Here is a 17,590-nt window from a genome sequence, read left to right on the forward strand (position 1 = left end):
AACATGACAACATCAAATGCTGGCAAGGATGTGGAGCAGTTGGCACTCTTGGTCATTGCTGGTGGGAACACAACATGGTACGGTCACCTTGGAAGGCACTGTGGCCATTTCTTACAAAACCAAGCAGATGCTTACCCCACGATCTAGCAGTTGTACCCAATGAATTAAAAACTTATATCCGCAAAAACCTGTACAGAATGTTACAACAGCCTCATTCCTTAAGGCTGCAGCTTGGAAGCAGTCAAGATGTCCTCCAGTGAGTGACCAGATAAACATCCAGACAATAGACTGTTACTGAGCAATAAAAAGAAATGACCGAAAAGCCATGAAAAGATATGGAAGAACCTTAAATTCATATCACCAAGTGAAAGAAGCCTGTCTGAAAAGGCTACATATTGTATGATTCTAATTATTTGACATTCTGGAAGAGGCAAAAACCACAAAGTCAGTAAAAAGACCAGTGATTGCCAAGGGTTCATAGTGGGGGAGGGCGGGAGAGATGAATAGATAGAACGGGGGTTTCAGGTAGTGAAAGTGTTCTGTGTGATACCGTAGAGGTGGATACATGACGGTGTGCATTTGTTGAAACCCACAGAACTATATACCGCAAAGAATGAACCCTAATGTCAACTACAGACTTTTGTTAATAATAAGGTACCAATTTTGGTTCATCGGTTGTAACAAATGTACCACACTAAGGCCAATGTTTTTATATCTTATTATTAACCCTGTTATAACTGTGTTGGAAATTGTGTTGGGGTGGGAAGGAAGCACATAGAAACTCTGCACTTTATGCTCAGTTTTTCTGGAAACCTAAAACTGCTTTTAAAATAAAACCTACTCAAAAAAAAAGCAGGTACAGGCAAAAAAAAAAAATAAATAACCTTGTGAATATTTGATATGTATAGAATGTGAGCGATCAGGAAAAAACCATGCAGAGGCTAGGAATAGATGATTGTCCTTAACTGCCAAACGGGGGTTTCTGTACAGTCTGTGCTCCTAATTCATATAAGAGCTGCGCTCTTTAAACAAAGCTGAAGTGGCACCGTTGCCACGGATCGCAGATACGAAGTCCCAATGCCATGCCTTCGTCAAGTAACATTATTAAAATGATCACCGACCAGAGCTGAAGATTGTAGGTGAAGTGCATTTCTTTAAACTGCACCTGAGATAAACTTGGTTAATGATTGAACCTTTCCTATGTGCCTCTCCAACTCTAGGTCAAGGTTTTAAATGGCATCTGTGACAAAACAATACGATCTGCTACAGATCCTGTTATGAGCCAGTGTGCGTGTCTGGAGGAAGTTCACCTGCCAAACGTTAAGCCTGGGGAAGGCCTGGTGAGATTCTAGAAACACTTGTTTTCTTCCCAAATAAGAACACATCGTCATTTATTAAAGTTTGGGTTTTTTTTTTTTAATGATTCTTTATTGCTCTCACTGTAATTCTGAATAGAATTCAACTAGATTGTCTTCCATTATGTAGTTAGGAATTTGCCATCTCGAACTGTCGATAGGTTTTATGTCTTCAAAGTATACAAATAAATACAGTTTTTAAACTGTATTCTCGTATCTTGAAGGGATTGTTTTAACAGTTTTATTTTTAGGACTTAGTGCGAGGAGGTATAAAACATTTACACAAAGGAAAGATGGTCTCGGGGTACAAAACAACATCTGCTCTGAAAGTGTCTATTAGCACTTAGATGAACGTGAGAAGAGGTGGTTGAAAGAAATGATTTCTTAAAAAAAGTTCAGAACTGTTTCATAAATGATGTATGAGCCCTATTATAATAACAGGCCCCCAGCATACAAACAGGTAGATACCTGGCTTCCTAGATCACAGATCTTGCAGTGCCTAGCATGCATCTGGTGTGATGAATTGCCTGAAAAATTTATTTTTATTTATTTTTTAATGTTTGTGTATTTTTTTTTTAATTTTTTTTTCAACATTTATTTATTTTTGGGACAGAGAGAGACAGAGCATGAATGGGGGAGGGGCAGAGAGAGAGGGAGACACAGAATCGGAAACAGGCTCCAGGCTCCGAACCATCAGCCCAGAGCCTGACGCGGGGCTCGAACTCACGGACCGCGAGATCGTGACCTGGCTGAAGTCGGACGCTTAACCGACTGCGCCACCCAGGCGCCCCAATGTTTGTGTATTTTTGAGAGAGAGAGAGTGCTCACGTGAGCGTGAGCCGGGGAGGAGTTGGGGGGAGGACTGGGGATCCGAAGCTGATTCTGTGCTGACAGCAGAGAGCCCGATGTGGGGCTCAAAGTCAAAAACCGCGAGATCATGACCTGAGGTGAAGTCGGATGGCCAGCCAACTGAGCCACCCAGATACCCCAGTTTGCTGAAATTTAAGTGGAAAAACCATGAGCCTCCTTGATGAGCTTGTAGAGGCTTTGAGTCTGAGAGAGCTGGGTTTAAATCCAAGTCCTCAAGTGTCCTAACCGCTTTACAGGTCAGTTTCCTCATCTGTCATAAGTGGATAGTAATAATTACTGCCTCACAGAGTTGTGGACGGTGTTCAATGAGATGATGGGTGTCAGGTGCCAGCTGCTGGGGCACAGTTCCTGTCAGTAGTTGGTGGCTGTGCAGGTACTGATGAGGATGAGGAAGAGGAGGAGGAGGAAGCATGAAGTAGTCTGTAGGTAGCTGTGGGGAGATACCAAGGCAGTCTCTCTCCTCAGGAAAACAATAATCAACCAGATATTGACAAGCTCACTTTCTTAGCAAGTAGAAATATGCATGTTGAGTGTCAGCATTTGATGAGAGTCCTATTATAGTGTGGTGTAGTTGCTGAGCCGGGCAAGTCCAGGGTCAAGATGATTTCTGAGGAAGATATATGTTATTGCAAATCTGATACCAGGGTGAGCAACTACTCTTGGCCCAGACTGCGAGATTTTGCTCTTTCCCCTCATCTTATAAAAGTTTCCTAAAAATGTTTTGTATGTGATCTATCCAACGGCGGAAATCTTTCCTCCATGATATGGCATTCACCCCTGAGTTTGCCTGTCAGGCCTGTCAGGAAGAGTGTATCTGTCTTTATGCTTCCCTTAAAATGGAGGCGTGCCTGTTTCTGGTTTACTCCCTAAGTGGTGTTTCTTAATAGTCTTTGTTCATATATCCTGGTCTGGGTTGTTGGTGGCTTCAGTGAGTCATCCCACAATGAGTGCCGATAGCAAATTTATCCGAATACATTGTGTCACCAGACAAAGAAGTGGTCAGGAGAGAACAGTCCCTGTTTGAAATGCCTCATTCATCCTGCACGTCTGAGAAGATGCCTTCTGAGTCCCCAGAGTTATGGCAAAATTCTGTGGGCCCAGTACACAAGTTCTCATACCAAAGAGATCTGGCTTCTGATTTCTTCCACTCGTGTTTCCATTTGTTAGCTCCCCTTCACTGCTTGTGGATCTTGTTTCACAATGTTTCACAGTCTTAAAAATGAGTGTTGTTCTGAAGGGATTGCCTTTAATGTTTTATAAGATGAAGTCTCCCTGGCGGCCATGTTTCTAAATGTTGGAGTAATGAGTGAATATATTTGCGACTCCCTCTAGGGCATGTACATCAAATCAACCTATGATGGATTGCACGTGATTACTGGAACCACCGAGAATGTAAGTGCATATCCGTTAAATGTAAAAGCCATTGTGTGTTTAAACAAATTTGACACATAGTCCCTATACTTTTCATTTAAACGTGTGCCTCCTGTTTTATTATCTATAGTGAGAGTAGGGGTGCTGTTTTGTTTATTTCTGTTGCTAAGCACACTGCTTATCACTAGCTGTTGTAAATTTATTATTTAAATTGTCTTTTATTGCTGTTGTTCACATACCTTACCCGGTTTTTGCCCCCAACCCTTGTTAATTATTCCTGTTGCACCCTGGAAATGTTAACCCATAAATATAAAAACAGTGATATCTTTGTTGTTGAAAATCACTCTTACAGGAACTGGAATTGGTAGCTATATGTGTAAAATACAGTTTTTTGTTGTTGCTTAATGGAATTTATATGCGTCACCAAAGCAACTATTTCGAGACTGTTTGCACAATGTAGATTCTTTTTATAGAGTTGTGTTTTGTAGTATTTGATATGATATCGAAATTTAGTTCCCCTGCCCCGCACCCTAATATTTTGAATAGAAAATGCAGGACTGTTTCTACTGTGAGAGTCTTTGTACACTGTTAACTTCCTTTTGGAAATGCTACTACATGAAAGGTTTTTCTTGAGCTCCCTCAAACATTTTGAATTTGTAAAAAGTAGAGCTAATTGAATGCTTTCTTTTTTGCAACTTACAATATGGCTAGTTTTTGGTGACGTTGACATGAAGCTAAAAATGTTTGAATAGCTTCCTGGATCTGTATGAAAGAAGTATGTGTCTGTGAAATTAATCTGCTATTTAATCAACTAAGACAAGAGGAAATAATTCCTAAAAATAGAAGAAATTTGGTAACTGCTTTTCTAATCCGGTGCAAATACATGTTGCATTTTGAACTTCAGCTGCTAGATCTTTAGATAAAATAAAATGGCATGGTCTTTGATGAGGGTTTGTGATGCAAGCTTGATTTTTGTAGCAGGAAAGAAATGGCATTGCTTAAGGCAGCCAGTGAAATTGAAATAAGTTGTGTGGTTCTGGCAGACGGTGAGTGAGAAGACGGTAGTATCTTGAAGCATTCTCTGTTGAGCGGCGGTGAAAACGCACTGACAAGCAGTAGGAATTTTTATAGCACATCACCCGATCGGCAGTAACAGCACAGGAAACTCTGGTTTTAGGTCAGGGACGGTGCAAAGGAGAAAACACATCACTCGTGACGCAGTTCATCCCTCATCCTTGTCAGAGACTTAGCGAATTTCAGCTGAACCATAAACAAGAACATACTCATGGACCATTCATTTCATTGTTTAGGAGCTGAGTGGATTCAGAGGGATGGTGACGGTCATGTGAGTTTTTAAAGAGTTGAAGTTTTGCATCTATCACTTGATAGTGACTGCATTATTTAACAGCCAGACCCGTGTGGTTCCAGACTTTACCGGTCTTCTTAAAGCAGTTTTCATCTTGGATCAGCGTATAGCTCGCTATCATATTACTACCAGAAGGCACACATTTCTCCTCTTCAAACCACCCCCTTCCTTTGGTTTTAAGGATGAGAGTTGAATGACAGACTGTCAACTTAACAAGCTGCTTTTGAATGACGTGAAAGGTCAAATGTAAGGATCCATTTCCTAGAATTCCTACCAGCCTCATAAGACTGGGTGAGAGACTGGGTGACTGGGTCAGGGTTGACCTGGATATAGTCGATCCCATACAAGATCAAACAGAAGTCATCCTGGAGACAGGTGGTTTCCATCTTGTTAAAGATGAAAAAAAGGAAAACTTGACTTATCCCATCTGGCAGTCCATTCGAAAATGTCACTCATTGTTTTCAGTCACTCAGCTTGTGTTCACAGAGTACCTGGAATGTGCTAAATCTTGCAGATGAGGGTGGGAAGTTAGGTAAGAGCCCACTTCTCCAGGGCTTCTGAGTATCTCACCCTAAGTGCTGGATATTTTACACATAAATGGCAGTAGAAAGTGAGAGCTCCCGGATGGCTTTCCAGCTAGCACTTAAGGTTGTTGTGACTTCAGAATCAGAATGTTTTAGTGGAAGCCTAGTATGGTGGGTGGTAGTGGACAGAAATCACCCACTGCATTCCTTTATTTCTCCATCTTGGACTCCAGGCTGCAGCAATGACAGCAGACCATCTTAGGCCTACGGTGCATTTTGGGGTGGGGGGGGACGTTACCTGAGAAATCAGGATCATTCCAAGGTCAGCCTAACAGTATCTAGTGATTCTCTTTGACTTCTTTTTTGATATTGTTCAACACTTTGAGAGGAGTCTTAACAGGATCCCATCCATACTTCTATTCCCCACCTCTGAGATGAGGTGGGAATTAGATTAGCCTCGGAAGAATGGATGCATTCTTTTCCGGGTCATCACCCTTCTGCAGAAAACCAGAACAAGCATCATTTTTCAGTAGTCTGGCTCGTGGTGAAGATAGGCAAGAGCCACTGCCCCAGGAAGAATTTTGGTATCAAGCTCTCTCTTTACCAGTGTTCTGCCAAACACATCTCTTAGTCACCTGGTAAGACATTTGAGAAATGAATGCGTGAGGATCCCGAGGAAGGAAAGTCACTTCAGGTCATTTAGGCTTGTTTTTTAAGATTGCATATCTATAAACAGGAACTTCCTGACCTCTGGGTCATCTTTTATAAAGTGAAGATTACCTTAAATGAATCCCTGGCCAGGAAGATTATCTGGGCTGGACTGATTCTTTTTTTTTTTTTTTTTAATATTTATTTATTTATTTAGAAAGAGAGCGCAAGCAGGGGAGGGGCAGAGAGAGAGAGGGAGAAGAGTCCCAAGCAGGCTCCACTCTGCCAGCACAGAGTCGGATGTGGGCTCACTCCCATGAACCAGGAGATCATGACCTGAGCCGAAATCAAGAGTTGGATGCCTAATCAACTCAGCCACCTAGGTGCCCCATGGCTAGACTGATTCTGATCAGACTTAGTGAAGTTGGTCTGTAACTGAGGGTTAAGCATCTGACACGCAGGAGCAAAAAGGAGCCTACACTCACTCACTTTTTTCTTTAAGTGTCTCAAGAGAAAGAGACTTGAAATAGACCATCTCCCAGAGGTACCCCCTGTGCTGGTCTCTCAGGTGAGGCACTGCTGGTTGTTATGGTCGCAGGTTAAATGTTTTGAAAAATAACTGTCACAGTTACATGTTGGATCTAGATAAATCAAAGAGATTGTTTCTGTAGTTTAATGCTGCTTGCTCATTTCTTGCTGAGCCCATCAGAACAGTTGAGTGAGAAGATCCAGCAAGGATGTCTTGGGTTTAGTTGCTGCCCTCCTGACTTCATTCAAAAGTGCTATCTATCTATCTATCTATCTATCTATATAATTTTTTTAATATTTATTTATTTTTGACAGAGAGAGAGAGAGAGAGAGACAGAGCGTAAGCAGGGGAGGGGCAGTGAGAGGGAGACGCAGAATCCGAAGCAGGCTCCAGGCTCTGAGCTGTCCGCCCAGAGCCTGATGTGGGGCTCGAACTCACAAACTGTGAGATCATGACCTGAGCTAAAGTCGGACACTTAACCGACTGAGCCACCCAGGTGCCCCAAAAGTGCTATTTTTTAAAAAATAATTATAAATGTGTTTGAAGATTCAATCAGTTACATAAGTTACCAAATAAAATACTCTGGCCTAGATAAGGTATGACTATAATTTGAAATGAAGGGTTTATCCTTTGCTTTTGCTCACAGGAGTTATCTTAAACATAAAGAGTGCTAGTTTCATTGATTGAACAAGAATATTATGAGCAAAATATTTGACAAATAAATTACATCTAGATATTTATATACACACATATTATTTGGGGGAATAAAAATCTGGACTTCTAATACTGAAAAACACTCATTTAGAAATCAACATGAGGGGCACCTGGGTGGCTCAGTCGGTTAAGCGGCTGACATCGGCTCAGGTCGTGATCTCGTGGTCCGTGAGTTTGAGCCCTGCGTCGGGCTCTGTGCTGACAGCTCAGAGCCTGGAGCCTGTTTCAGATTCTGTGTCTCCCTGTCTCTGACCCTCCCCCGTTCATGCTCTGTCTCTGTCTCAAAAATAAATAAACATTAAAAAAAAAAAAAGAAATCAACGTGAAAATGAAAAAAATTTAAACTCATTTTCTCTGAAGAAATACATTTTCTATTGTCATCGTCTTTCTACTTTAATAGCATTGTGATAATGTGTAAAATAAGGTTGAGTAAACAAGGTTTAATTTTAATAATTGCTTAAAAGGAGATGGGATGACAGAGTTACAGTGATGATCTTTACGTGGTAAGCAGTTGGTCAGCTTTTGTAAAATTAATTTTGATAGGGATATATGTAAGATATTTTTTAAAGTTTATTTATTTATTTTGAGAGAGAGAGAAAGAGGCAGAGTGAGAGGGAGAGAGAGGAGCCCAAGCAGGCTCCATGCTATCAGCACAGAGCCCTACGTGGGGCTCGATTTCACGAACTGTGAGATCAGGACCTGAGCCGAAATCAAGAGTCAGACACTTAACCAACTGAGCCACCCAGGCGCCCCTGTACGATATTTTTTAGGTGAACCAGCAGCTCTTATCAGTTTGGTGTGTCGACAGTGTGTCCCGCTCTTCCTGAGGGGCTAGATGAACCCAGCCGTTGCAGTTGACGGGTGATCTGTACCAGCTGCCCACGCATCAAGTAGGGAAGTCAAGTGTCCGCCTGTGGGCCAGACTCTACAGACCGTGTAGTTTCAGGGTCATCTCGTAAGCGCGCCGTGTGATAGTTCTTGAGAAAATCGTGTTCCCGTTGCTCTTTGTCTGCAGAAGAAAGAAGGAAGAAGAAATAGAAGCAGAAAGAAATAGAGGGTTGAAAAACTAAGACAGGTCTCTGTGTTTGTTCTTAATAGTCTCCTGCAGACAGATCTCAGAAGATTCATGCTGGTGATGAAGTCATTCAGGTTAATCAGCAAACTGTGGTGAGTTTGTTCATCGAGACGAAGACTTTTAATATTCCCCTCTAGAACTTTCAACTAAATCCAAAGCCATTTTGCTAGAATTTTTTTTAATTTGCAATTTATATCCAATTTTCCGTAATTTTAAGTAGTGCTAAGATGAACATCTTGGTGTCTATTTGCTCGCTCCTGATTTCCTTGAAATAAATTCATAGCTCTGATTTTTCATTATTCCTGAGTGAGTCCCTTTTCCTCATTTTCCTTCTTTGAAGGTGGGATGGCAGCTGAAAAACCTGGTGAGGAAGTTGAGGGAGAATCCTACTGGCGTCGTATTACTGCTTAAGAAGCGTCCCACGGGCTCTTTCAACTTTACCCCTGCCCCCCTGAAAAACCTACGGTGGAAACCACCGCTGGTGCAGGTATCCGTTACTGGTTGTGAACTTCACCTGGTGTCAGCACGTGAACAGTGTCATTGTTGTTGGCCTACAGAAGTGACAAAATTGAAGGTCTCACCCAAGATTTTAAAAAATAGGTCCTTCGAGACCAATAACATGATTAAAATTAAGCTGCCAGGGTTTAAAGTTTTTAAAATTAACTTATATGTATGTGTATATGTATATATAATACTAAGTAGCATAGAGTTGTGTACTTCCTGCGTGGCAAGCAGTGAGCTAAGCCTGTTATGTGTATTGTGTCACTTAAGTCACCCTGTGTTGGTACTATTCTTGTCCCCATTGATTCCCATCTTTATAGATGAGGCACAGAGAAGTTGAGTGGTTTGCCCAGAGATACACAGCTAATAAGAGCCATAGCCAGAATAGTACCCAGACTGAGTCCCAAGCCCATGCTCCTAGTCAGTGATAGCATCGTTAGTGGTTTGTATGAACTAACACATTTAATCTGTGCGGCAGCCCTGTGCAGGACCTCCTGCCAGCATGGCTGGTTTTTGAGGAGGAAACGGAGGCATGGTATTTAAGTGATTTGCTCAGAGCTAGAATTCTGACCTGGCTCCCAAGCCTCTACTTTTTACTGTGCTTCCAGTCTTTCAAAACTCCCAGTTAATTCTGACTGTCTCAAAGAATACAAATGGAGTGTCGCGAATGGCTGTGAACACACGAATGACCTCAGTCCCCGGTGTTGCTTTTGGGGAAGGAGAGTTAACCAAGAATAACCTCTTAAGTTCACTTCCACCCTTTGCACTGGCTTCCGTTTCAGACCTCACCTCCACCCACGACAACCCAGTCCCCTGAAAGCACAATGGCTACCTCGCTGAAGAAGGAGAAGCCCGCCATCTTGGATCTTTATATCCCTCCTCCACCAGCCGTTCCCTACTCGCCCCGGTACGTCACTGTTCCTGTTGGCGGTGTGCGCGTCTCCTGTGCCTGGAGATTCTCAGTGGTGGTGTGCAAGCTGTGAGGGTCTCGAGGGGAGAAGTTGCTGAACTCCCGTGTGACAGCAGGGAGTCTTGAGATTGCAGTTTTCACAAGTGTGATCCTTGGTGTGGGCGTGGAAGGGCTGAGTGAAGGGGGTCAAAAGGTCCCAACTTCTAGTTATAAGATAAATAAGCTGTGGGATGTAATGTACAGCATGGTGACTGTAGTTAACAGTATTCTATTTTGTATTTGAAAGTTGCTGAGAGAGGACATTTGTAAAGTTCTCATAGCAAGAAAAAAAGAATTTGTAACTATGTGAGGTGATGGATGTTAATGGAACTATTTATGGTGATCATTTTGCACTATGTGTGCATATCAAGTCCTTATGTTGTACACCTACAACTAATACAATGTTACATGTCAACTATATCTTAATAAAACTGGGGAACATGTGTGATCCTTTAGGTGGAAGTGTAGGCATGGATCCAGGGTTCATGGGTCTTGACGCTGTGCGGTTATGTGGGAGCGGGCTCTTTGTGAAAGCGTGTGCTCCGGGAATACGTTGTTTTGGCTCCTCCTGGGATATGAGAAGGGGCTGTTTGGGGATCCCTGAAGCTGAAGTTTCATTAGGTATTAGGTAAATCATCTCTGGGGGGGAAGATAATAAATATTTTTGGGACATGAATTACGGTTACAGCTTTGTTTTGCTGAGAGAGAGGTGTTCTTCATGGGACTTAAAAAATGTGAATGTAGGTATGATGCTCTGTATTTGTGCATGCATGTGTACTTGTGTGTGCCTATTATAAATTCTAAAAGTCGGTGCCCTCTTAATTGTTACATGGTCAAATTAGCTGCTATATAGAGGATCATTTAGGTGTGAAATACAAGTTTATTTATATCAGTTGACGTATTTACAGAGATTTTGGCTCATTTATTCAACGTATATTTCCTGAGTATAGGGCCAGAATCACCAACTTACACAAAACAGATGTGGTTCTTGCCCACAGAGAACTGCCAATATCTTAGTCAACTGTTCAAGAGTAAATTGAGAACTATATAATTATGCTATAATATTTCATAAGACAAACTTCAGGCTGAACTTAACAGTGATAGATTACTTTATATTGGAGCTTTTTGTTGGTTTGTTTTTGTTTTAAGCTAGTATTTGATTCTATTGTGTCTCTCCCGTGGGCGCAAAGAAGAATTAACATCATTTTCCTCTCCCTGGTTTTGGGTTGCCCGGAACTTAGTACAGCATACAGAACTTCTCTTAGGCGATCAGAGGCATTCTGGTTAGTAGACGGAACTCTTCCCTGCATTCACAGACCAGAGCCATGTGGTCGCAGGATGTTAAGTGTATTTAAAGTGACAAGTACTTGCCTTTGCACACGGAGAACACAGTTTCACTCATGACCAGGGCATAGGTTGTTGCAGCAGAAACTGGGAGGTCCCCCCCAAACCCCCAACTCTGAATGTTCCCATCTGGGTCTCAGCAAAGGGTCACAGAAGCAGTGGTAGGGAAAAGGTTACGTACATAGTAAAGGGGAAAGGGAAGTGGAGCTTTTTATCTGCTTGGGGGGACACACACGCACACTCACATGAGCGCACATGTACACACACACACGTACACACCATCAATGAAGGAGACTTTCTGAGGAATGAACCCTGCAAATGGTTATGGAGAGTGAGTGGCTGAGTCTTGAAAGCTTTGTGGATGGGGAAGTTAGATTCCAGGTTTGAAAGTATAGAAGGAGATGGGCTCATAGGAGGGAAAGGGGTACACACAGGTGGGAGGTTCATTGGAAATAGCAAGCAGGCAAAGCTGATCTTGAGATCGGTTTTGGACTCAGTTGCTGTTGTATTTTGTCTAGTAGTTTTTGCAAGATCACCTAATAGAATTTTCTAAATGCAAAAAATTTAACTAGTAACTTGGATTCAACTAAAATTAATTTCAAGTTTTATAAAAGCTGACATTTAAAAAGAATTAAGTTGGAATGGTTAATCCAACACTTGCTAGTTTCTGTGCTGAGTTCAGAAAATAGACACCCTCCATTGGGAATTATAAAGGCGCCTTTGTGTTTTTTGACATAATTTTCAAATCTAACAATTCCATTACACATCAAGTGTCTTCTTTGCTGGATCTTGGCAAAGATACTACTTTAGGCATCAGAAAAATGGCTCTATATACCCTAACTAGTGATTTCTGTAAGAAATAGGAGATTTCAGTTATAGGATAGAAGTACAGGGAAACCAGAGCTGTCTTTTCAAAGGTGTATTTCTGCTGCTTAAACATCTATGAAAAAAAATTTCATTTTCCTTTATTTAGTAGGATCATGCTATTTACTCTTATTTAATAGGATATCTGTTAAGGGGGTGTTTACTGAGGGGGTTACTGAGATTGAAAAAGTAATGTTTTTTTTTTTCTTCCAGTGGAAAGGAAGATTTAAATTGTCTTATGTATATGTACTGGAGGAAGTATCTCCTGTAATTCATCTGTATGAGAGGCTCTTTGTAAGCAACTTAATTATTGCCCACTGTCTTCCAGGGATGAGAACGGGAGTTTTCTTTATGGAGGATTCAGTAAGTGTAAACAGCCCTTGCCTGGACCTAAGGGCTCAGAGTCCCCAAATTCCTTCTTGGACCAGGAGAGCCGAAGACGGAGATTTACCATCGCTGATTCTGATCAGTTGCCCGGGTATTCGGTGGAAACCAATATTCTGCCCACAAAAATGAGAGAGAAAACACCGTCTCATGGTACATTTCTGGGTGTTTGTTTTGTTCTGCCATTTGTTTTCACTTCCCTCCCCGCCCCCTTCCTTATTTGGAACTGTTGGATGAATTTGGCAGACTTGAAGGGTAATCTGAGGAAAACATAAACCTCAATGAAATTCTAAGTATGAGACCTTTATTCATCTCTCTCAAGTGAAGCCTTGTTGAATCATTACTCTCTGCCTGGCATCAAAGCCCAGCGGAGTGAGATCATGTTACCGTTTTAACTTTCAGTGCCTGCGTTTTAACTTGGAGCTGCTTTGCTCTGTAGACACACAACACTTAAGTGCAGCCCGCCTCTGTCCTAATCGCTTGCTGTGGAAATATGATGCTTTAAAATACTTTACTTATTTTAAAATAATGTTCTTGCTTATGGGTACGTGAGTGTGATATGGGGGAGTCTTAAGTTATAAATAAAAGGAAAGATTCTCTGAAGTCCCCCAAAGTCTGACAACTTATCACGTTCCTTCCCCTTCCTCCAAAGGCAAGCCCCGGCCTTTGTCCATGCCTGCAGACGGGAGCTGGATGGGGATCGTGGACCCTTTTGCCAGACCTCGAGGTCATGGGAGGAAGGGTAAGTTTAAGCAAACCAAAAATTACCAAACAGGAGTCAAAAGAGCCAGGGCCTTTGTTGCAACCCTCTTCCTCGCTGTCCTGTAATAACCGCTTAGAGGACCTGGCCTGAGTCCCGTCTTCTCATCTCTGAAGTCGGGGTGCTGAATCTCTAAGGCCCTGCCTGTTTCTGGAATGGCAGAATTATATACTCCTAGTTAGTGCCTATGAATCTCCTAATTAGCATTGTGTGCTTTAAAAGGCTGTGGAGGGGCGCCTGGGTGGCTCAGTCGGTTAAGCGTCTGACTTGGGCTCAGGTCATGAGCTCACAGTTCGTGAGTTTGAGCTCCGCATCGAGCTCTGTGCCGACAGCTCAGAGCCTGGAGCCTGTTTTGGATTCTGTGTCTCCCTCTCTCTCTGCCCCTCCCCGACTCATGCTCTATTTCTCTCTCTCTCAAAAATAAATAAAACATTTAAAAAAGTTGTTTTAATGGGCTGTGGACATTGATAGTCTGTAAGTTTCTAAATAAGTAGAAATCTACGTTATTCACTAAGCAATCTCATTCTGAATTTTATGACTATTATTTTTGGAATCTCTTTGATTTTTAGTGAATAGACATGGATTTTTTTTTTTCCCTCCCTAAATCCTTCTTGTGTTAAAGAGTAATTACCATTGGAAAATAAATTGTGTGAATTCCTCTTGTAATCAAAGTTACTGGTTATTACACTAGTCTTGAGGGAAACGTTTTTAAATAAATTCTAATTTTTTTGCCAAATGATTTGATTATCAGCACTGGCAAGACATTCTAGCATTGTTCGTGTGTTGCTGAAACAAAGAATAGGTGACAAGTTCAAGTGGAGTAGACCTTAGATAGTCAAAGGAAGAAGAAAAAAGTTCTGGAGGCTCAACTTCCCAAGTGGTCAACCCCTCACTGGGGTTGGAGGGGGAGGGAGGGTCAGCCCCTCCCTGAGACCTGGTAGAGTTTGTCACTTAGGTGTCTGAATCACTTGGAAAAGGGAGATGTCTGTGTCAGGTCCTAGATACCCTTAATTGGCATGTGAAAATCTGTGGAGCAGTCAGCAGGTGGCAGGCCTGTCCTTTGTTTAGATTTAGAAACTTCAGCATATTCGTTGCCATTCTCTTAGGTTTTTAATCCCCAGTTTAGCCCTTTATTTCCTGTTAGTATTGAGAGAGAGAGGTGATGGGAGAGTTAAGCCCGGAAATGGAGACGCACTTGACCTCCTATCTCACCTTCTGTATTTTTGTTGTATGATCATTTTAGAATGAAAAGGTGTCTATCTGCACAAGGGGCACTTAAAAGAAAAAGCCACTTTACTGAGAGAGAAGTCACATACCATACATCTGCTCGCTCTGTTGAGTGTACAATTCAGAGGTTTTTCATTCATTCACAGAGTTGTGTGTCCATCAGCACTAATTCCAGAATGTTTTATCACCTGCAAGTTGTCGTTCCCCATTCCGTCCTTCCTTAGCTCCTGGCAGCTGCTAATCTACTTTCTGTCTCTACGGATCTTCCTACTCTCAACATTTCAGATGAATAGACTCCTATGATACGTGGTTCTTTGAATATGGGCACTTTTTTTTTTTTTTTCAAGTTCATTTATTTTGAGAGAGAGAAAAAGCACGAGTCAGGGAAGGGCAGAGAGAAAGGGAGAGAGAGAGAGTCCCAAGCAGGCCAAGCACTGTCAGCACAGAGCCCAATGCGGGGCTTGAACCCACAAATTGCAAGATCATGACTTGAGCCAGAGGCTCAGAGCCACCCAGGCTCTCCGACAACAGGCACTTCCTGAAAGTAACTTCCGCTTCAAATACAAAAGCAAAACAAGTACATTGAAAAACATCTAGAAGGTACGAGAACATAAAACTCAACTGTAATCTGCTTCCCCAACCTAGAAATAATCACTCCGTTTTCTAATGTTACACACTTAGAAAAAAGGTGCGAAGTGGAAGAAACAGGTGTTTGACAATACTGTGAAAGGTGACTTATTTAAAACATGGGTATTTTCTATAATGCCTGCATTTGGCAGTCCATCTTGTGGCCATAGCACATATTTATTCGGTCTGCTGTTGTTGGACATGTAGCTTATTTTTGTGCCCCCCCGCCCCATCCCACAATTATGAATGATACTTCAATAAGCTCTTGTACCCAGATCTTTGTACATTTTTAGGAGCAGAATTTCGGGGTCAAAAGAATGCTACATGTTGCCAAGGTGCCCTGCATTTTCGGTGTCTATTCAGTTTCTTAACTACCCCCTACCCCCATCCCAGGAGCTGCCTGTTGGCATTTAGGCTGGGACCATTCTTCCTGGTTCGGAAATGTCTTAAGGATGGCAGAGCGTGAGAATCTTTGAATGCTATCTACTAAAGGTGAAGAGTACTGGCCTCTTCCTGGAGGGTGACAGTCAAAGGCACCCCTACCTTTCTAAGTTCTCTACGCTTCAGAGTAAGAACCACCGTTCTGGACGTGCTGCAGGCCTTGAACAAGGCCTTGGAGAAGGGGTGATAGAATGATACAGCCCTTTCACTCTGGTTATGAAAGTTCTTAACACTGGTAAGGAAGTGAGGGCCCTCTGCTCTGCCTTTGTGTTGCCTCTCAGGAGTGAAAGCAGCCTATGATGGACTCCTTCCATTTCTGCTCTCTGAGCATCCAGTGGGGGTGGGCCTGGCTGTCTGTGAGGCGCCATAGCCCATCCCTGGGAGGAGGGCATCAGAGGTCTGAGCAGGCTGCCCAGTGGACGGTTATTTTAATGGACTTGTGGGCCTTGTCTGAAAACAGGTGAAGACGCCCTCTGCCGGTATTTCAGCAATGAGCGGATCCCTCCCATCATCGAAGAAAGCTCCTCGCCCGCATACCGTTTCTCAAGGCCCACAGGGGAGAGGCAGCTGGTCCGAGGCGCAGACTATGTCCGAGGGAGCAGGTGCTACATCAATTCCGATCTCCACAGCAGTGCCACGATTCCATTCCAGGAGGAAGGGACCAGAAAGAAGCCGGTGGCCGCGGAGGCCAAGTCCTCCTCTACAGAACCGTCCCTGCTGGTCAGCTGGTTTACCCGCCTGAAACTGTTGACTCACTGAACCCTGCCCTCCCTGGACTCTTCCCTGTCTCCTGTTCCCAAGTGCCTTGCTTCCTCAGTTGACAACCTCTTCTGGTTTTCATCCACAGTATTACGTAGTGACCTTATGCAATTTCATTGTTGTTTTTTTCTTTTGGAAGTTGTATACTGCCCTTCTTGGAATCTCAAAGTCATTGGATGGGAACAGATCCAGAGGATCTTAGGTGTTGGCTTGTGGAGGCAGAAGGAAAGAAATGAGTAGAGTCGGCTTTTCTTGCTTCCTTAGAGTTGGAACACAGAGATGCTATATAAACCGGGGCCTTGGCCAGGGATGGTATGGCCATTATGAGGCCATTGTCAGCTTGGGAGGCGGGGCTAAAATTGGTGGCCCTTGTCACACAGATGTGTTGGTTTGTGGTCCAGCTTCTTCACCTGAAAGAAAACCAAGGGAGAAAACATTTTTGTGTTGATTTTTCAAGCTATGTACTGTATTCGTAAGTGTAGCAGCTTTGACTTTGAAATAACATGTAGCATGTATTTCATGCTGTTTCAAAGAAGTGGGTTAAGTGTAGGCCTGTTACACTTGGTCATACCCTTGTCATAACCATCTCCGTAGATAAGTCAATTAATGCAGAAACACGTGAACACATTTAGATAGGGCTTATTACACACAAAGAAGTTCATGGTTATTTGTGAGGGGGGTGTTATACGTTATTGTCTTTAAGGGAAAGAAGCTATAAGATTTGCTGACAGCCAAAGTATCATGCAGAAAAATGAAGCAACAATATTTAGGTTTATGAGAGATACATCAGTTTGCATTTTGACTGTTTAATGCCTGTCTTCCAGAAAAAAAAAAGGCAGTTCTTCAAAATTGTACATATTTGCTAAATAGAAATCTCTTGGAAAGTCTCACGGTCACTCATTTTCAACTAGCATCAGGTATTTTGGAAAAGTGTGTCTGGATATTAACTCTTGTTTAAACTGAATGTATGATATTTTGTTAGAACAGAAAAGTACTATCTTGTTAATTTAAGTGTTTTAAATATAGTTGTATATTTTTCTTACTCTTAGTCACATGTAATTTGAAATATCTTTGTTTTGCGTCTTACATGAAGTTAATGAAAAAGAGTGTTCAAGGTGTTTTCAGATTTATAAGTGACCACTGTGGCCGATGCCAGTGTGGGCGCTATCGTTAAAAAACAAAATAAACCTTCCCAAGCATTTTGGGATTTTTATGGATTAGAACTGGGGGGGCGTTGAGGACACGCGGTACAGTAACATTACGTTTGGGAACTTTTCCGAGG

General features: G+C 42.4%; 1 protein-coding gene across 4 annotated transcripts in view; it reads left to right on the forward strand.

Annotated features, from left to right (window-relative positions):
* The window catches only part of CNKSR3 (CNKSR family member 3), an 83,865-nt gene extending 66,509 nt beyond the window's left edge, over positions 1 to 17,356 (forward strand). For 3 of the 4 annotated variants that reach the window (XM_027056588.2, XM_027056584.2, XM_027056587.2), the window contains 8 exons: positions 1,221 to 1,340; positions 3,558 to 3,617; positions 8,476 to 8,544; positions 8,793 to 9,026; positions 9,736 to 9,860; positions 12,439 to 12,647; positions 13,147 to 13,236; positions 16,010 to 17,356. In XM_027056588.2, coding sequence (XP_026912389.1) covers positions 1,221 to 1,340; positions 3,558 to 3,617; positions 8,476 to 8,544; positions 8,793 to 9,026; positions 9,736 to 9,860; positions 12,439 to 12,647; positions 13,147 to 13,236; positions 16,010 to 16,308 — 1,206 coding nt within the window. In that variant the 3' untranslated portion in view covers positions 16,309 to 17,356. The remainder of the gene's footprint in view (positions 1 to 1,220; positions 1,341 to 3,557; positions 3,618 to 8,475; positions 8,545 to 8,792; positions 9,027 to 9,735; positions 9,861 to 12,438; positions 12,648 to 13,146; positions 13,237 to 16,009) is intronic. The other variant, XM_027056586.2, reaches the window with a different exon arrangement.
* The last annotated feature ends 234 nt before the right edge of the window (positions 17,357 to 17,590 follow it).

The sequence above is a fragment of the Acinonyx jubatus genome, chromosome B2, assembly GCF_027475565.1.
Source record: "Acinonyx jubatus isolate Ajub_Pintada_27869175 chromosome B2, VMU_Ajub_asm_v1.0, whole genome shotgun sequence".
Lineage (NCBI taxonomy): Eukaryota > Metazoa > Chordata > Mammalia > Carnivora > Felidae > Acinonyx > Acinonyx jubatus.